Raw genomic sequence first — 21,346 nt, forward strand, 5'->3', positions numbered from 1 at the left:
AGCCATCGGATTTCAACAAAAATATCTCAATTTGTGTTCCGAAGATTAACGAAGGTCTTACAGGTGTAGAACGGCATGAGGGTGAGTAATAAATGACAGAATTTTCATTTTTGGGTGAACTAACCCTTTAATATTACACATGCACAGTTTCTTCTACTGGCCTGCTGCATTTGTTCTTTGCTGGGGTTCACATTAACATTTTTATAAATTACATATTTTACTTGTGGGTAATATTACACTTAGCCTTAATGGTAATTAAATTTCACCCTACAAGAACGCAAATGAACTTTGTTAAACGTCCCATCTGTGTTTATAAAAAAATTGTCTGTAAAGAATGTCTTTCCCCATTGACTTTGAAACAAATGCTCACAATTTTGACTAAAATTTAACTGAAATTTGATAATGTCAAATTAAATATATGTGCTAATGGCTTTAAAAAACATATTTCATTAATCACATCCTTTTAACACATTAAACTTTTGATTTACAGCCCTAATTCCTTTATTTTTTGTAACTTATTTATTAATTGTGTTTATATATTAAAATATTAAGTTTGTGTGTATTCATGTATTTTTTATTTCATTTTATCTGTATTCTTTTTTCCTTTAATTTTCATATTCATTCAGTGTACTAAAGTAAGAGCTGTTATTTATCAGTCAGTTGTACAAGAGAGATGGATAGAGGAGGGTGGCAACATATGGATGCAGAGGCGCAAATGGACCTGCGTCATCGTGACTTCACTGATGCGCTACAGTGATAGCTCTCCTCCATCTTGGCCTTGAGGCTGCCCACGGGGGGAGGAGGAGCTCTCTGACTGCAAACAGCTCCTGAAATCCAGACTATGTGTGCCCCCTAGCCTCTAAAAATATAAAATATTCTGATACAATCTCTCTTGCAACAAACCAATACATATTTTTTGTTTTATGTGTCCATACAGCATAATATATGAATTATTTATTTGTCCTTTTTCTTTTGCATTTAATTTCAAGGTTGACGGATTCATTTTCTGTCTTCTGTCATTTAGTGCTGTGTTTTGTTTGTGTGTCAGCTCTTAGTAAATGTGTCTGACACATCATATCCATTATCCTCCAATGGTGTTAATCAGGGTAATGGAGATGAACTTGTTTCCCCGCAGTGAAAGGAAGTCACTGTGCGTAACACTGCTCAGCTGTGCATCTCCTGCACCCTCCATACTAATACATTTGGTTCTTTAACATGTTCTGAACGTGTGTACGTAAGACAGTCTCAGGGTGGTACTATAATTGCTGTTCTTTTTCCTCCAGAGCTTTCGTGTACCTGAGTAACCTGCTGTACCCTGTTCCTCTGGTGCATCGTGTCGCTATAGTAACAGAGAAGGGAGATGTGCGAGGATTCCTGCGAGTGGGGGTCCAAGCCATCGCTGGTGAGCGTTGCTCTATATTAATGAATTAATTAAGATTCTGCTCAGATTTAATTAAGCACAGTTGATATCAATCTGATGTGCTTTGTAAACATTAATTCACTTGATTAAGTTGTTTTTCAACAGATCTGTTACATGTGTGTCCTTATTCTTTGATATTTGTGTTTTCGTAGCGGACGAAGAGGCTCCCGATTATGGATCTGGTGTGCGTCAGTCGGGCACTGCTAAGATTTCCTTTGACAACGAGTATTTTAAAAAGGTACAAGCCAGTCCAGCATTTAAGATTTTTAAGTTATTTTAAAACTGAAAAGAGTTGAGTTTTCCTGTTATTTTAACTTGAGTTGATGTATACAAGGCAAGAAAATATTAATAATTTCTCCCCACAAATGTCAAATATTTATACAGAGGAGGATTTAGGCTACTTGTAGAAAAAAGAAGGAAGTCCTGCCTTCCTAAAAGTGTCAGTCACTATATTGACAAATCAATCACCTGGTCTGTTTGTTCTAGAATATAACACAATCCCTAACCTAAGATGTGAAATATTAGTTTTTATTTAGCCTTAAATGAACTGAATAAGCAACATTTATGGTTTTATTTCTTATTTGATGTATGTTTTTGCAAAGTAAGCTGAACAAACAGTTTTAAAGGTGCCCTAGAATCAAAATTTTAATTTACCTCGGCATAGTTAAATAACAAGAGTTCAGTACATGGAAAAGACATACATTGAGTTTCAAACCCCATTGCTTCTTCCTTCTTAAGTAAATCTCATTTGTTTAAAAGACAGAAAACACGCAGATCTCAACATAACACTGACTGTTACGTAACAATATGTATGACCCCAATATTTGCAAATATGCCAGCCCATGTTCAAAGCATTAGACAAGGAAAGGCAGTATTAACGTCTGGATCTGTGCACAGACAAGGTAAGCCAGCAAGAACAACAGCGAAAAATGGCAGATGGAGCGATAATAACTGACATGATCCATGATAGCATGATATTTTTATTGATATTTGTAAATTGTCTTTCTAAACGTTTCATTAGCATGTTGCTAATGTACTGTTAAATGTGGTTAAAGTTACCATCGTTTCTTACTGTATTCACTGAGAAAAGAGCTGTCGCTATTTTCATTTTTAAACATGTGCAGTCTGTATAATTCATAAACACAACTTCATTCTTTATAAATCTCTCCAACAGTGTAGCATTAGCCGTTAGCCACGGAGCACAGCCTCAAACTCATACAGAATCAAACGTAAACATCAAATACTTTACTCACATAATTTACAGCATGCATGACGAACATCTTGTAAAGATCCATTTGAGGGTTATATTAGCTGTGTGAACTTTGTAAATGCGCTGTAATATAGTCGAGAGCTCGTGTGGCAGGGAGCAGGTGAATTAAAGGGGCGGCGTGCTGCCAAAATCAGTGTATAGTTAATGATGCCCCAAAATAGGCAGTTGAAAAAATTTATTTAAAAAAATCTATGTGGTATTTTGAGCTGAAACTTCAGACACATTCAGGAGACTCCTTAGACTTATATTACATCTTGTGAAAAAGCATTCTTGGGCACCTTTAAAGATTACAGGCTTTGCCTATTCAAGTAGATAGGAGCTGTGAGATATACTGTATAATATTCACAATTCATGTGTATATTATATTATATTAATGTAAGAAATAATTGGCATGCTGTTGAATTATTAGAAAATAATGAACACCAATTATACCTCAGGTGTGCATTATTTCTAATAATTCAATGGACCGGAGTTAATTATTCCACACCACAAGACATTGTTCAAATGTTGTATTTCAAGACATTTGTCAGGTTTTTGTCCTTAAAACACTCTTGTGTGTGGGAATGATTTCATACGCATCTCATTACATGCCTCCGTTGCTAATTCCAAAACATCATTTTAGAGCTAGTAACAGAGGCTTGAGCCATTGATAGCAGACTAATACAGTTATTAACGCAGTTATGGTAGAGATAGAGAGTGATTAAGCATGTGTGAATGACCTGAGTCTGTGCGTCTCTCAATAGTGTTCGGCAACAGCATCCCGAATAATAGCAAAACTGTAAGTTTATCTGCTTCAAGAACAGCGCTGTTATTACCTTTCTAGTGAAAAATGTCATGTAGCTTTTAAGTTACTAAACTATTTTACTGATAAAATCGTCAGAGCAGTGCTGACATGTTTCTGTGCGATTGTGTGTCTGTACTCTACGTTTGTGCGTTTGAGTGGGAAAGAGAGCGAGAGTAAGAGACATGTAATGCGGTCAAGACTTGCCTAGAACTACTTTAGCCTTGTGTTTCCCTGAAAACACTTGCAGACCTTACAACTTTCATCAACCAGTCAGATTCAAACAGCCCTGTAGTATAATATATTATGATATGATATACGATATTATTTAGAATATTTAACTAAGTGGCGCATTTTAAAGCCTGTTCATAAATACAAACCAATGAAACATTTTTTCACAAATGTTGAGATTGATACTAAGAGACTGAATATTTGAACATTTGAAGTTTAAAATTTGATCTTGTCTCGAGCTTGACATTTGTACTAGTTTGTACAAGGTTGTTTATGCTTATACTGAGACATTTTGATGATCGCTGCCTTATTTCCTCTTTTTTTCCCCTCTCTCTTTTACTCTAACACCATCCAGAGTGATTTCTCCTCCGTGGTCATGACCCGCTCTGGTCTCTCTTTGGAAGAGCTGCGTATTGTGGAAGGTCAAGGTCAAAGTTCAGAGGTCATCACCCCTTCAGAAGAAATGAACAGAATAAATGACATGGGTGAGTGTGGATGCACATGCCAGCTGGCAACCCCTGAGCTCTGAACAAAACCATTCAGTCTGAGTGAAAAGAAATGCTTACACATCCAGACATTTGATTTACACTGCCTCAGTGTTTTGAAAGCTTTAGGACCAAATCGATTCTTCTAGCAGGTTTTAACAGGTCAATATAATTGATACAAAGACCATGAAAACAGATTTAGATGTTGTTTATTAAAACATTAAATAATATCAAATAACTATCAACCTACATTTTTTGCAGTATATATTTCTTTTTATAAAATTAGATGATTCTGCACCGTAGAAATAGTAGTAGTAAAAAACATTCAGTTTAATTCAGCATCTATGATTTTTTTTTATATATATATTTCTTAAATAGAATTAGATGGTTCTACAAAGTAAAGTAAAATTACAGGGAATGCCCAAGAAAATCAGCTAACATCTACAATTTCACATTATGTAAAGATTAATTTACATAAAACACTAATATTGTGCATATTTACACATGTTTTTTGTGTCTAAAAGACCTGAAGCTTGGGAACGTGGACACAAAACTGGGTGATGGTTTGGCAGAGCATCTGGAAGTGGGCAGTATTTTCACTTTCCGCGTCACCGTTCTGCAGGCGAGCAGCATCCCGCCTGAGTACGCAGACATCTTCTGCCAATTCAAGTGAGTCAGCCTGTCTCCATAGCAACCCTTCTTTACCGTCTCATTGGTCTTTATTCAGACAGAGCACACACACACACACACACACACCTTCACATAAATCACGCAAACGCACAGTCACGCTTCTCTCAGTAATCCTCTCTCATGCTGCCAACAGTTTCCTCCATCGTCACGATGAGGCCTTCAGCACAGAGCCGCTGAAGAACATAGGCAAAGGTGCCCCGCTGGGCTTTTACCACGTACAGAATGTAAGTGTTGAATGCAGCTAAAGAGATCAGGTTTTAAGGAGGAAAATGAACATTATGGTGGTATAACCACCTCAGAGTTGTTCTCATTAAAATATTTAATCAGGCTAGATGCGTATATAGAATTATCTATCATCTTTAGGCAAATATGAATGTGTTGTCAACTTATTTATTCGGTTTTCACATCCAGATCTCAGTGGAAGTGACGGAGTCCTTTATTGAGTACATAAAGACCAAACCAATTGTGTTTGAAGTGTTCGGCCATTACCAACAGCACCCACTGCACATTCATGGACAGGAATTGGTCAGGTAATAACCTGTTGTCCAGTTTTACATATTTGATAAACATTATCTTATGTTTATCATGAAATTATTCACTGTTTTAAGTGCATTTCAGGGACGTAACCACATTAAGGGTGGCTTTTCAAATTTGTGTTTTTCTCTGGCTGATTTTTAAAGGAATGACATTTTAGAATTGTCAAATATCAAATCTTATATAGTTTTTACAGTGTTGTAAGAGTTCTGATTTAATTTTCTTCTCTTTGTAGCCCTTCTCAGCCTTCCAGAAAGTACTACCCCCCACCTATGCCTCTGTCTAAACCAGGTATGATGGCAACTGCTATATAACTCAAAAATGACATCTTCATTTGTCTTCATAAAGAACATTACATGTTCATTAAGTCAGCTTGAAGGGTCTTAAATTTGCATAAGTAACAATAAAGCAATTCCTTAAATAATCCTCGCCCAGAGCATGTATGATCCTCTATCTCCCCTCTAATTATTAGTGTAATTTATTACAAGATTCATTAAACAAGGAGCTACCTCGATTTGCAATAATGCTGTAATCTCTGGCTCTTTTGTTTGATACGGTTATCTCCTCTCAAAAGGACTTCGGATTCCATTTATGCGGCAAGTCAGTTTGAAAGACGCAGCTGTCAGCCGTTCCTGTCCAGTGTGTTGTTTTTTGATAGAGTACAAATCTCCCTTTGCGACCAAAAATAAAACAAAGGCTGCAGCCTTGAAGTGTCATCCATTCTGATGGCATATTGATCTTCACCTAGAGCTGTCAGTCTTTTATATTGCAATATGAATCCAATGGTGCTACAGCTCAGCTGGGGATAATTGGAAAAAGCTGTAGTGCTGTTTGTGATTTATAGATTGTAGATGCAGTGTGTTTAAAAACCTCCAACACCTGTCATATGTATACAGTCTCATTTAAAGAACTCTTGAGATTGTTTCAAGTCTCCAGGTGCCATTCATGCATTTTTAAAAATATTCTTATACAGTTGCAAGGTATTTATGAGGATTAGACAAAACAATGTGAACACCTGGGAAATAGGTGATATTTTTTTTATTTAGGGTGTTTCATCAGCATCTGCCTTTAATACAGCTTCTTAGAATTGAATTTGAATGGTCACCAGCTAATTTAAAATGAACTAAAATAGAGGTGCTGGTCATATAATTATAATATCGTGAAAAGGTTTTCATATATCACTTTCATATATTCTAGATTCTCTTCGTGTAAAGTAAAACATTTCAAAAGTTTTTTATTTTATGTATTTTATTTTATATATATTTTTATATTAAATTTTGATGATTAGAGCATACAGCTCATGAAAATCCAAAATCCAGTATCTCAAAATATTAGAATAGTTCCTATGATCAATCAAAAAATGGATTTTCAAAACAGAAAAGTTCAAGTTCTTTAAAGTATGTTCATTTGTGCACTCAATACTTGGTCGGCAGCACATATTACAGCAAATGACTTGCTCCTAGCACAAATTACAGCATCAGTGAAGTGTGGCATGGAAGTGATCAGCCTGTGGCACTGCTGAGGCACTATTGGGCCTTCAGATCATCTGTATATTGTTGGATCGACTGTTTCTCATCTTTCTCTTGAAAATATCCCATAGATTCAGGGGTCAGGCATGTTGGCTGGCCGATAAAACACAGTAATATCATGGTCAGCAAACCACTTGGAAGTGGTTTTTGCACTGTGGGCAGGTGCTAAAGTCCTGCTGGAAAAGGAAATCAGCATCTCCATAAAGCTTGTCAGCAGATGGAAGCATAAAGTGCTCCAAAATCTCCTGGAAGATGGTGCATTGACTTTGCACTTGATAAAACACAATGGACCAACACCAGCAGACGTCACGGCCCCCCAAATCATTACTAACTTCAGAAACTTCCCACTAGACTTCAAGCAGCTTGGATTCTGTGCCTCTCCAGTCTTTCTTCAGACTCTGGGACCATGATTTCAACATGAAATGCGAAATTTACTTTTATCTGAAAAGAGGACTTTCGACCACTGTTCACTATCCAGTTCTTTTTCTCCTTAGCCCAGGTAAAATGCTTCTGACATTGTTTCTGTTTCAGAAGTGGCTTGGTAGTCCTTTTCCTGAAGATGTCTGAGTGTGGTGACTCTTGATGCGCTGACTCCGGCTTCATTTGACTCATTGTGAAGCTCTCCCAAGTGTTTGATTCGGCTTTACTTGACAGTATTCTCAAGCTTGTGGTCATCCCTGTTGCTTGTGCACCTTTGCCTACCCAATTTCTGCCTTCCAGTCAACTTTGCATTTAATATGCTTTGATACATCGCTCTGTAAACAGCCACAACATTCAGTAATGACCTTCTGTGACTTACTCTCTTTGTGGAGGGTGTCAATGATTGTCTCCTGGACCATTGCCATGTCAGCAGTCTTCCCCATTAGTGTTGTTTCAAAGAACAAGAGATACCCGCAATTTATACTGTAGGGATGGTCATTTAATGAAACTCAAATGTAAATATTCTAATATTTTGAGATACTGGATTTTGGACTTTCATTAGCTGTATGCTCTAATCAACTTTTGAAATGTTTTACTTGACATGTAGGGAATCTAGTATAAATGAAAGTTTCATTTTTGAAAAATAATTTACAATAAAAAAATGAACTTTTTCATGATATTCTAATTATATGACCAGCACCTGTATATTTTTATCTTTCTTTAAAATAATTGCCATTAAGTTTGATGCAGAGATATTTAGTATAGTCCCCCTGTGGTGAAAATCAAGTTTTTAATGTTGTTTATATGTCTATGTAGTGTTTTTAATATGCTTTAAGACTAACCATGTGCAGATTCATAAGTCAACACCATTGCTGAGTATTTTCTCTTTAAAACACCAGTGATCTAAAGACAGTTTCAAAAACGCGGTTTGAAATAGCTGGAGTTTCTTCCGTCACAAACTATCTTATAAGCAATCACATCAACGTGCTGGCAGGCTTTAGCATATCTTAAACTATGACCGATCTAAAGCAGTGGAGTCTCAAGAGAAGCCAGTTTATCCCGGTATATTTTTCTGTTGATATGAAGAAGAAAAAAACGGGTATATTTAACAATATAGTGGTTGTATGATGTATATATTAAGATGTTATGATGAACTATATGCCTTTCTCCACTGACGTTCTCAGGTGTTCAAAGCGTTTCTAAGGATACTGATTGTTAGAAGACAGCTGTCTGACTCAGAGATGGCGAAAACATGATTTGTGTAGCATTAGCAACACATTATTAGCTGTTTGATAATGTAGTCAAGCAAAAGGCTAATCATATTAATTACCGTTATGTGTCCGATGCTGTACCATTGTTCAGCGTTTACCTCAGTAAGTTGACCGAGAGGATCTCTGAGCTGGTGGGAGTGAGTGGAGGCGGAGCTAATTAGCATATTCATGGTTCCGTGTATGCTAAATGAAACAAGGGTGTAGCGTTACATTCAAGCTACTTTAAGGCATGACGATTTTTTTCAAAGGAAAAAAACTTTAAAATATGTCATTTTTGTGATCAGAGATTAGTTTTAAGGGATAAAATTATTGACTACAAGTGGACTTTAAGTGTCCAAATACATTTTGGGCCCCTACATTCTTTATCTTTTCCAGTTCTCACATATAACTCCATCTTTGTCTTTTTTATTTCAATCCACATCCTCACCACTCTCACCTGGGTCATCCGCCCAGACCATGCACGTAAGATTGAGTTGATCAGGTACCTGATGAGCGGGTACGTGCACGGCCAAGTGTTGGACACGCTCTCGGAGCACGCAAACGCACTGGCTTCCACTGCCGTCGCCAGTTTGGAGGAAGGGGTAGATGAGTTGTCCCACTTCCCCTTCCTCCCTATACCCAACAGCCCCGTTCTCAGAGTGCCCAAACACGACGGTTGGTACAGAGCCTCAGAGGCGCATAGTAGTTTAGATTGATAGTGATTGGCTCTGTGCTGTGCTTTAATGTACTGTGACCTAGTGTAGTCCATCTTCCCTACCCAATGACAGAATCCAAAGTCGACGTTCTTTTAATATTCCTGATGCCAAAGATAAGCTATATAAACTTTTCCTTCAGCTGCTGTGTTTTTAAGTGTCACTCTCCCTTTTTTTCCTTCCCTGGTTGAGCTAGACTGCAATGACAGCTGCTTTGTGTCTCCTTTTGAAACAGTAGTGCTAATTAAATCATGTTTGGTGTTTTCCATATTCTCTTGCTAGCTTCCCTCAAGATTTTTTTTTTTTTTTTCACAAATTACGAACATCAAGTGTTTTTCTTCCATCTCTGAGCATAAGATTTCCTGCAGCTTTTTCCCAGCACAGTTGTCTCCCACCTAAAAAATACAGGCCGCTGCAGGAAATGGAGTGCCACCCCTTAGTTGCAGTTTTAGGAGCACATCAGCTGTATTGATTTTCCCGATGTAGTATAGAGTTTCTTGTGGCCGATTTTCCAAAGTCTACATAATGACCCTCCTTTAAGCTGATGCTTTGTGTTTTCTCACATTACGCGATTTGTGCGCATATTGTTTTTCTGTAATGTTCAGCATTATTTTTAATAGAACTTGGCCTTTTTAGTAAAAAAAATTAGGCTAATTTAAATACATCAGCCATTTGGTGCTCCATATTCCTGCCCTATTTATATTCCACTTACCTTGCAGTGCCAGCCACCAAACTAAACACCATTACCAAGTCCAACCTGGGTCAGTGTGTGAGCAAGTATGACCTGCTGGCCTGGTTCGAGATCAGTGAACTGGAGCCCACTGGAGAGTAAGTGAACCATATTGACATCTACATACTAGCCTAAAATTTCTGGTTAAAATGGTTTTACTCAGTCATCTCCTTTAGCAACATTTAAAGAGAATTTGTATATTTAACAGGGTTCATATAAGGTGCTTGAAGTACTTGAATTTGATTTTTTTTGAAATTTAAGTCCTGGAAAACCCTTGAAAACATGCATATTTATGAAAAGCACTTGAATTATTGAAAGACGATATATATGAAATTAGTGTTTTAGCGATAAAACAATCTTTTCACACCAAATTAATGCTGCAGCCCGTCATTTAGAGCCATTTCACATGGCTATTATGAGCGTAATATTGCTCATATAAATATCCAAGTACAGTATATGATACAGCTTTCATTCATGGGAAAAAAATCAGTTTGAATAAGGAAAGCGATCTTTGTTATAGTATCCTTTCAATGGTTAAAGTTACCACAGTCATTGCATGTGCTGCACTTTATTTGTACCATTTTTGTTTAATTAGTTTATTTTTATTTGTCTATTTACCTTTTTTAAAATTTAAAAAAGTTCTTGTATGATAAGTGAGATCTCTGATTGTAGTCCTTGAAAACCAAATAAGTAGTGCTTGAAAAGTCCTTGAATGTCCTGGAATTTTATTTTACAGTATCTGTACAAACACTGATTTAAAAATGTTGCTCTAAAGGCTGTTTGTATATATAAACCATATGATGTTTATTGTAGGTATATCCCAGCAGTAGTAGATCACACAGGAGGTCTTCCCTGTCATGGCACGTACCTTTTGCACCAGGTATTTATTCTGGCTTTCACTAATACGAGTATAAATCATGGATAGGAGTAACAATGATTCGTTACAGTTTTTCTTTTTGCTTTAGTTTGCTGTACTGTGTGTGTGTGTGTGTGTGTGTGTGTGTGTGTGTATATATATATATATATATATATATATATATATATATATATATATATATATATATATATATATATATATAGATATATAGATAGATATATATATATATAAAATACAGTACAGTCCAAAAGTTTGGAACCACTAAGATGTTTAATGTTTTTAAAAGAAGTTTCGTCTGCTCACCAATGCTACATTTATTTAATTAAAAATACAGTAAAAAAAGTAATATTGTGAAATATTATTACAATTTAAAATAACTGTGTACTATTTAAATATATTTCACAAAGTAATTTATTCCTGTGATCAAAGCTGAATTTTCAGCGTCTTCAGTGTCACATGATCCTTCAGAAATCATTCTAATATGCTGATCTGCTGCTCAAGAAACATTTAATGTGTACAATTGTACAAAATATTTGTGTACAATATTTTTTTTCAGGATTATTTGATGAATAGAAAGTTCAAAAGAACAGTGTTTATCTGAAATCTAATCTTTTGTAACATTATAAATGTCTTTACTGCCACTTTTGATTGATTTAATGCATCCTTGCTGAATAAAAGTAGTAATTTCTTTAATTTCTTTTCAAAAAAATAAAAATAAAAATTCTTACTGACCGCAGACTTTTGAACGGTAGTGTATAATGCTACAGAAGCTTTGTATTTCAGATAAATGCTGTTCTTTTGAACTTTCTATTCATCAAGGAATCATGAAAAAAAAAAAAAAGTACACAACTGTTTGTTGAAAATAATCATAAATGTTTATTGAGCAGCAAATCAGCATATTAGAATGATTTCTGAAGGATCATGTGACACTGAAGACTGGAGTAATGATGCTGAAAATTCAGCTTTGCATCACAGGAATAAATTACTTTGTCAAATATATTTAAATAGTACACAGTTATTTTAAATTGTAATAATATTTCACAATATTACTGTTTTTTACTGTATTTTTAATTAAATAAATGTAGCCTTGGTGAGCAGACGAAACTTCTTTTAAAAACATTAAACATCTTAGTGGTTCCAAACTTTTGGACTGTACTGTGTATATATATATATATATATATATATATATATATATATATATATATATATATATATATATATATATATATATATATATATATATATATATATATATATATATATATATATATATTTATATATATTGATAATTAAAAAAAATATGTAACTGGAGAAACAGTATTGTACTGGAATGATGACAAAAAAATAGGCAAAACCAATTGTATTTTAGATAACGCATTTATGCATAATAAATTGGATAATAATATAGCAATTATGATTGAATTTTTACTTCTGTTATCAATGCTTTCGATTTTCATAGATGTCTGCATTGCAATGCACTCTGGTCTTGTGTTCTTCTGTCTCTATGTTCTATTAATATTAAATTCTCTCTGCATTTGCAGTCAGGAAATCTGTAGTTTAGCCTAAGGATCATGTTCACTGTCCTTAGCCAAGGGCATATAAATGATTCAAATTGAGATTGCTTTTAGTAACCTGTGTTGCTTGTACTTTCAGGGCATCCAACGTAGAATAACAGTCACTCTGATCCACGAGAAGGGCAGCGAGCTGCACTGGAAGGACGTCAGAGAGCTGGTTGTTGGTCAGTACAAATTGTGTTCTGAAATCTTAAATAGAACATCTAATTCCTATTAGCGCAGCTGGAATGCTGTATTGGCCAATCAGCAGCCAGGACCGTAAAACATCAGCTTTATAAAGTGTATGGTAAAGGCTACAGCCATCTGACATTGATTATTGTGTCTGTTGTAGGTCGAATCAGGAATAAACCAGAAGTGGATGATTCAGCTGCAGACGCAGTTCTGTCTCTCAACATCATCTCAGCTAAAAACTTGAAATCTTCCCACAACTCCAGCAGGTATGTTGTGTTCGCTCTCTTCAGTCGACAACCTAAGCACCTTTTCCCAGTAAAGGGCCTATTAAATCAAGTATTAAGTTAAATTTATCTGTCTGCAGTCAGTGGCAGGTCTGCAAATGCTCTACTCACCTAATGCAAATGAATCTACCTAACTGCTTAGAATTCAGGAGAGCATGTTGAACATGAGTCACCGCTGGCGTCAGTGAGAGGGAAAAATCCTGCAGGGATCAAGAGAGCCATCTAGTGGACCAAAAGACAAACAGCAATTTAACCAATAAGCACAGTGCCCTGTACAGCTCTATTTATTTTGAAAATGTGCATGTTGTGTTCTTTTAATGATGCCAGTTTGCTTTCTTCTCTCTTTTGCTCATTTATTTCCTTTGCCAGTTTAATCTGAATGCTGCTTTTTGTCTTATGATTTTCTGTTGCCTGACTGTTTCTGCTTGTTTTGTCTCTCTTTTTGTTCTCGTCCTTTTCCTGCTGCGGTTGGACTCTTGGTTTTGCTCAGCCTTTGTATTGATAGCGATATTGCTAGGTATCAGAACCACCTGATCATAAAGCATTTTTACCATCAAAGTGCTTTATGAGACGTTTGTGATCTGTAGGCGTAACAGTAGCAGACCTATGTACTGCATCTGTGTCAGTGTTTTTCTGCTTCTCTCTTAACTCATTCTACATAATAGTATGAATTAAGGTGAAGTATTACTCTTGAATATGCAAAAAAGAATCAGTAAATGCAAAATCTAAATTTTATTTTATTGGCCCTTGCCATTTCAACTTTTGATATATGGAAATTAGGCATCACATTATCACATGTAAAAAAAAAAAAAAAAAAAAAAAAAAGCATATTAAGTGACTTAGACTCAACATTTGTTTAAATATAATCATCAACAGACCAAAACTCAAACCCTTTTGTTACATGCAATAATGTAATGTTTGTTTTAATGTGTATGTAAATGATGAACATACATTTCCCCCTTTTTTTTAAAGATAAAATGGTCTATTAAATTGGCAAAATTAATATATAATATTATATGAGATGTATTATGTTTTCTATGTTACTCTAAGACAACCTTTATTTAATAAAATGTATAATATATTTATAATATAAAATGTATTTATATGTTTGTTTTTTTTGCTTTTGCATGTAGTATCTCACCTTAAAACTATTAAGTAGATGAGCTGTTGCCACCACATGTCTTTAACAAAGAGAGCAAAGCTCCTGAATGAATGTAGATCTAACATTTCATTTGATTATACTCTACATTCACTGTATTATTACATTTGGCTTGTTAGCAGCTGAAATCTGAAATAATGAGTCTAGATACAGACGCAGACAAGCCTTTGTGAATCTATGTGCCATTTAAACAGTGAAATAAGGAGGAGAAAGGGAGGTGAGGGAGTGGAGAAAGAGATCCAAGAAAATATGAGGATGAGTCACCTGTGAGAATCTCTTTCTCTGTCTCCATGTGTCCGTTCATATAAATCGTATGCCTTTGCTTCTAGTCTTCACATCGCTGTAGCTCTGAGTCACACACATACACACTGCTTCCTCACAGTCCGCTTCAAGCTCACGCCAGATCACTAATAATGCAGCACCTGTCGACACTCTTGTGTTGTGTTGATCACTGTGACTTGAACGCATCAACAAACTATTTAAGCACAGAGATCTCCTAGCAGCGTGTGATACAGTTGTCATTGCACCTCATGTTTTTCACAGTGAGGTTGTCTGTCCATTAGCACCATCTGTTAGCTGAACATTTGCAGGCAGCATAGCTAATATATTTATTGTAGCCTTATGCTTCACTGTCATATGTGCAGCTAAAAGTCAACATGAAATAAAAAATGTAACCTGTTTACTTAATTTTTACTTTTAATACATATTTTTGGCCTTTTTGGGAATAATTGAACGGTGCATGTTAAATAAAAAGACAAAAATGTTTGTTTTGACAATTGTTCAGGTACGATATTGTTCAAAAGTTTGGGGTCAGTAAGATTTTTTTATTTATGTTTTTGAAAGAAGTCTCTTATGCTCTCACCAAGCCTGCATTTATTGATCAAAAATACAGTAAAACAATAATTGTGAAATAATATTATAATTTAAAATAACTTTTCTATTGTAATATATTTTAAAATGTAATTAATTCCTGTGATGATAAAGCTGAATTTTTTTTCAGCATCATTACTCCAGTCTTCAGTGTCACATGATCCTTCAGAAATCATTCTAATATGCTTTTTTTGTGGAAACCGTGACATATTTTGTCTCCCATGATTCTTTAATGAATAGAAAGATCAGCATTTATTTAAAACAGAAGTCCTAACCGTCACTTTTGATTATTTTAATGCATCCTTGCTGAATTTCTATAATAAAATAAAAAATATATACTGGCCTCATACTTTTGAATGGTAGTGTAAATGTAATAATTTTCATGAATCCAGTAAATTCTGAGTAGCTAAATCCTTCTTTACATTTTTTTTTTTGTTTTTGTTATTGTATATTCTGTTTCACACAGAAATGTCTTAAAATGGGTTGTGAATATCATTTCATGTTGTCTTTAAGCACATCCACACTCAAACACGTGCTCAAAAAATAGTGTGCAGCGTAACTAATCACTTAAACACCAGTAAATATCCTTCCATGGATTCATATCGTTTCCATATCCTAAAATCGAATGTATTTCTCCGTTCTCAGGACATTCTACCGGTTCGAGGCTGTCTGGGACAGTTCCTTGCACAACTCTCTCCTGCTGAACCGTGTCACTCCCTATGGAGAGAAGATTTACATGACCCTGTCAGCCTATCTGGAGGTCAGCCATGTCTCTTTTCAAATGACTAGTTCTTTAAAAGCAAGTGTTACAGCATTGACGTGTGTGCTAACCTCTCCCCTGCAGCTTGATCACTGCATCCAGCCTGCCATCATTACTAAGGACATCTGCATGGTCTTCTACTCCAGAGATGCCAAGATCTCTCCTCCACGCTCCCTGAGGAACCTGTTCGGCAGTGGTTACTCCAAAACCCCTGACTGGTAAAAAAAAGAGAGAGAGAGAGCTTATTTTATTTATTTTACCACAAAAAAAAAGCTCAAATTTGTCTGATGGTTAGTTGACTTAAAACTTTTTTAGCAAATCTTGTCAAATTTGACCTCATTTCTGAAAGTCTACATGGAATATTAATAGAATTTAAATAAATTTCTTTCATGTAGGATTTTTTAAAATTAAGTAAATATGATAGGGAATTTTAAAAATTAAATGATGACCAGTTACAGGACAACAGTCTGTTACACATTCATATAAATGTTAAGCAGAAATCATGATGCTAATCAAAGAAAATGTTGATGGACATCTTAAGCTTCAACTATCATTAAAGTCTTGAAATCTGTGTCCTCTCCACATGCACATGAATTTCCTTTGCGTTTAGAAACTATGCTGATACTGCTTTCTTATGTCTTTCCATTACAGTAATAAAGTGACTGGAATCTATGAGCTTAGCTTGTGCAAAATAGCCGACACAGGAAGCCCAGGTAATTTTTTTTTTTTTTTTTTTTTTTTTTTTTATAAATACTAACATTTTTTACAGATGCATTAAATTGATCTAAAGTGACAAGAAAGACATTTATTATAATGTTACAAAAGAGAAATGCAGTTCTTTTGAACCTTTATAAAAGAATCCTGGAAAAAATATATCACGGTTTCCACAAATATATTAAGCAGCATACTGTTTTCAATATTGATAATGATAAGAAATGTTTTTTGAGCACCAAATCAGCATATTAGAATGATTTCTGAAGGATCATGTGACACTGAAGACTGGAATAATGATGCTGAAAATTCAGCTTTACCATCACCGGAATAATTTTAAAATATATTAAAATGGTTATTTTTAGTTGTAATAATACTGTATTTTTTATCAAATAAATGCAGCCTTGGTGAGCAGAAAAGAGTTTTTCAGAAACATTATAAAAATCTAACCGACCGCACATTTTTTAATGATATTGTAAATTGTTAATAAATAATATTAATAAATATATATTACAAATAATTAATAAATATATGTATGATTTCATCTTTCAGCAAAAAGATTTTCCTATTTAGCTTGTGCCATGTTAACAATTCTGCAAATTGATATAATAGGCCTGCTATATTAATCAATTTCATTGTTCATTTTCAGGTATGCAGCGGCGGAGGCGGAAGGTTCTGGATACATCTGTGGCATATGTGCGTGGAGAGGAAAACCTGGCAGGCTGGAGACCCAGAGGAGACAGTCTGATCCTGGAGCACCAGTGGGAGCTGGAAAAACTTGAGCAGTTGCATGAGGTGAGAGTAGAAGGCGAAAGATCATGATTGAGCACTGCCTGTGTTCATCTGTATGAGAATATCCCACAGGCAGTTGTGATCTCCAGACCCTGATGTCCATTTCTATCTTTGTCAGGTGGAGAAGACGCGTCACCTGCTGCTGCTCCGTGAGAAACTGGGTGAGACTCCTCCTCCTAAATCCCTGAGCGACTCTCTGTCTCCGAGTCTGAGCAGCGGCACCCTCAGCACCTCCACCAGCATCTCCTCCCAGATCTCCTCCACTACCTATGAGAGCGCCATCACGCCCAGTGAGAGCAGCGGATATGACTCTACAGATATCGAGAGCTTGGTAGACCGCGAGAAGGAGCTGGCCACTAAGGTAAAAGACCCTACAAGTGTTACTTTATTATCTGTAATAATATTTGTTGTGATTTTGATATATGATTCTTTACTAGATCCTTAAAGGGATAGTTCACCCAAAAATGAAAATTATCCCATGATTTACTCACCTTCAAGCCATCCTAAGTGTCTATGACTTTCTTCTTTCAGATGAACACAATCAGAGCTCTTCCAAGCTTTATAATGGTAGTGAATAGGCCGCTGTATTTGGAAGCCCACATACATCCATCATAAAAGTAATCCATACGACTCCAGGGGGTTAATAAAGGCCTTCTGAAGCAAAGCGATGTTTTTTTTTTTAAAGAAAAATATGCATATTTAAAACTTTATGAAATATATAAAAGCTGAATTTTCTATTTTAAGAAGTGACACAAGTGTTTTGTTTGCGCTTAAAAAACATAATTTACCACTTTATTACAAAATATTGATCTCCAACGCACATTCACGAGAGTACCACGACGCATGCGTGTTTGTTAATTTATTAAAAACATTCTCACTGAGATCATTTAAATGGAAGTGTACATTGGATGTCTATTATAAGGATTGTGTATTTATGTCTTTCGATTCATTTGCAGTGCCTCCGTCTCCTGACGCACACTTTCAACAGTGAATACAACCAGATGTGCAACAGCATCAGTGACTGCAAGGTATCCTGGACTTGTACAATAAAAAAAACAACCAGTTTTGCATGAACTGGAATATATCAGATTGAATGAACTGTTATCTGTCTCTTTCAGTTGTCAGATATATCTCCTATGGGCCGTGATCCATCCGTCACTAGTTTCAGCAGTGCCACTCTCACACCCTCCTCCACCTGCCCCTCTCTGTCAGACTCTCGGTACAGTTCAGATGTTAAAGCACAAACGATAAGTTCCAAATACAGTCTTCTAAAAGTGAAGTATCCTAAAAACATCTGTCTTGTCCAGGACCCCTGAAGCTAACTCTCGTGCCACCAGCCCCACATGCTCAGACTATGAGAACTTCCCCATGGTGCCCATTCTGGAAACGTCCTACCTGGCCCGCGCCGGCAAACATGAATTCCTCAACCTTGTGCCTGATATTGAGGAAATGAGACCAGGGTGAGAGTTTTGACATACCTGACACGTTTAATTTTGTGTTTAGTCCATTCTCACAAGGATCCAGATGAATTTGTACACTTACATCATTCAGGCCATGTTATGTTTCCTCAAGTGAGGCAGCAGAGATGTTGTTTGACTTGCCCTTCTGTGTTCATGAAGGTCTGTGGTATCAAAGAAAGGGTTCCTCAGCTTCATGGAGCCCCGCTCCAACTCTTGGGTGAAGCACTTTGTGGTGGTACGTCGGCCATACGTGTTCATCTACAACAATGACAAGGACCCGGTAGAGAGAGGAGTGCTGAATTTATCCACTGCCCAGGTGGAGTACAGCGAAGACCAGCAGGCCATGCTCAAGGTAAAGCCTCATTCAGTATGTGGAAACCAACTGTTGATATATGTCATCTGAATGCTTAATTATTGTTTTTTGGTGGCAGACACCCAATACGTTCGCCGTGTGCACCAAGCACAGAGGGATCCTCCTCCAGGCCAACAATGACAAAGACATGAATGACTGGCTGTACGCCTTTAACCCACTCCTAGCAGGAACGATAAGGTACACATCCCAAAAGTTTTTATACACCATTTTTTGTACAAATACCTATAGTTAACCCAATCTAGATGCGTTTTGGATCACAAGTAGATGAGGGAGACACATACCCGTTTACAACTCTTTTGTCCACTTTTGACCACTTCTGTCCTGATTTCTTCGAGGGGAGGGTCTGTGGGTGGGGTTTTTCAGATCTTTTGATCTAATGGACGAAAGTAGGTCTTTTGTGGCTGTTTGAATGCATTCGACCACATGAGCGTCTACACTATGAAAGCAATCCAGTCGAATGTGTTTTTGGCCCTGTTTACACCTGGTATTAAGATGCGATTTGGTTGATCAGATCACAAGTAGACGAAAAGACACATACCTGTTTACACCTGGTATATTAATCTTTCTCTTTTGTCCACTTTCAACCACTTCTGTCCTGATTTCTTCGAAGGAAGTGTCTATGGCTGGGTAAATGTATGGGTTTTTCCAGATCTTTCGATTTAATGAATGAAACAAGCTCACTCAGTTTATATGAACGTGATGGAAGACAACGGAAAAACATACAGAGAGCAGCTGCTTTCATTTCTGCTCTGACATCCGCAAGACCACGCATAACATGTGTTAGAAATCAGGAATGGCCAGAGAACATTGTGCTTGGTACATTTTTTGTCTTCAAACCAAACTTCGCTCTTCAACCGACAAAGTTTCAATAATCCCGCCTGGTTAGCGCACTTCCCATAATGTTTGCGCGTTATGTCAGTAGGTGGAGAGTAGGCGGGCTTTTGTGGTGGTTTGAACATGTTGACTGTCTACACCAGTGGTCACCAACCTTTTTAAGCCTAAGATCCCTGACCTCGAACTTTTTGAAAGACAAGATCTACTTGATAGAAAAAGATAGTATTTAGTATTTTTTTTTTGTGGTCAATGTAGATTCTGATTTTTTTTATTTATTTATTTTTTTTTACAAGCAAATTGGCCGATTCTGATACTGGTTGCAGATATTTATTATTAATATTATTATAATAAACAAAAATACATAGCCATTTCAAATTAGAGGGAACCACTGCTTTTTAATCACAATCCAAACAAAGATGCTATCACATTGCATGAGCGGTTGTTTTTTTATTTGAATTAGATTTAATTTCAAGATTTAAAGCAAAAACAGAACGGTCTGACTTTATCTTTGTGAAATTATAAATGCTACACACACAAAAAAGCATGAAACAAAAACAGCAGGCTGAATGAGACGCAGATTCACTCTCTGACAGCAGGTGGCGCTTATGGAGCAGCAGTGATACAGCGTTTCCTTGGTTACTGCTGTAAACAAAGCTGAAATGCGCTAATAATTAGCTACTTTATTCAGAGAGGTAAGAGGAAAATAAAATGCCATTGCCATCGAAATCTTCCTGAAGACTGATCTCCTTTTAGACAGGAATTCATAATCCTTCACCGCCAATTCAATATTTATATTTTCTTCCTATATTTCGAGCATCGTGAACAGTGAGCTGCTCTGCCTGCTACAGAATTTTCTCGTCCGTCTTCAGCGTCTCTGGTCTCTTGTTAACAGCCGTTTTACAGACTCAGACATAATGTGGGCTATTTACCTCTATCTGTCTGTCCCAGTAGCTCCAGAAAAAAACATAAAAATACGTACAAAAATACAGTACAAAGACTGGAGAAATGTAATGTATTTTTGTACTTATATTTCTGTTATTTTCGCTAGCTACTGGAACAGTGATAAAGATCGACCACTCGATCGCGATCGACGGGTTGGCCACCGCTGGTCTACACTGTGAAAGCAATCCAGTCGAATGCGTTTTTGCCCCTGTTCACACCTGGTATTAAGATGCATTTTGGTCGATCGGATCACGACTAAGATGAGAAAACATACCCGTTTACACCTGGTGTTTTAATCCATCTCTTTTTTTCTACTTTCGACCACTTCTGTCCTGATTTCTTCGAGGGGAGGGTCTATGGGTGGGTAAATGTATGGGTCTTTTCAGATCTTTCATTATAATGGACAAAATAGGCTTGCTCAAGTTAGGCCTGCATGTGCCCGGAGACATCAGGAAAAACATATGGAGAGAAGCTTTCGTTTCTGCT

The 21,346-nt window shown here is 36.3% G+C and overlaps 1 protein-coding gene across 2 annotated transcripts in view; it reads left to right on the plus strand.

Annotated features, from left to right (window-relative positions):
- Window positions 1-21,346, plus strand: part of kif1b (kinesin family member 1B) — an 83,316-nt gene that overhangs the window by 58,811 nt on the left and 3,159 nt on the right. For both annotated transcript variants that reach the window (XM_067371670.1, XM_067371671.1), the window contains 21 exons: window positions 1,284-1,402; window positions 1,573-1,658; window positions 4,058-4,187; window positions 4,712-4,856; window positions 5,011-5,101; window positions 5,289-5,407; window positions 5,647-5,702; window positions 10,043-10,151; window positions 10,867-10,933; window positions 12,584-12,668; window positions 12,836-12,941; window positions 15,634-15,748; window positions 15,833-15,966; window positions 16,400-16,461; window positions 17,109-17,254; window positions 17,370-17,612; window positions 18,208-18,279; window positions 18,370-18,470; window positions 18,559-18,711; window positions 18,871-19,063; window positions 19,143-19,261. In XM_067371670.1, the coding sequence (XP_067227771.1) occupies window positions 1,284-1,402; window positions 1,573-1,658; window positions 4,058-4,187; window positions 4,712-4,856; window positions 5,011-5,101; window positions 5,289-5,407; window positions 5,647-5,702; window positions 10,043-10,151; window positions 10,867-10,933; window positions 12,584-12,668; window positions 12,836-12,941; window positions 15,634-15,748; window positions 15,833-15,966; window positions 16,400-16,461; window positions 17,109-17,254; window positions 17,370-17,612; window positions 18,208-18,279; window positions 18,370-18,470; window positions 18,559-18,711; window positions 18,871-19,063; window positions 19,143-19,261 (2,451 nt within the window). The remainder of the gene's footprint in view (window positions 1-1,283; window positions 1,403-1,572; window positions 1,659-4,057; window positions 4,188-4,711; window positions 4,857-5,010; window positions 5,102-5,288; window positions 5,408-5,646; window positions 5,703-10,042; window positions 10,152-10,866; window positions 10,934-12,583; window positions 12,669-12,835; window positions 12,942-15,633; window positions 15,749-15,832; window positions 15,967-16,399; window positions 16,462-17,108; window positions 17,255-17,369; window positions 17,613-18,207; window positions 18,280-18,369; window positions 18,471-18,558; window positions 18,712-18,870; window positions 19,064-19,142; window positions 19,262-21,346) is intronic.

The sequence above is a fragment of the Chanodichthys erythropterus genome, chromosome 20 (genome assembly GCF_024489055.1).
Source record: "Chanodichthys erythropterus isolate Z2021 chromosome 20, ASM2448905v1, whole genome shotgun sequence".
Taxonomy (NCBI): Eukaryota; Metazoa; Chordata; class Actinopteri; order Cypriniformes; family Xenocyprididae; genus Chanodichthys; species Chanodichthys erythropterus.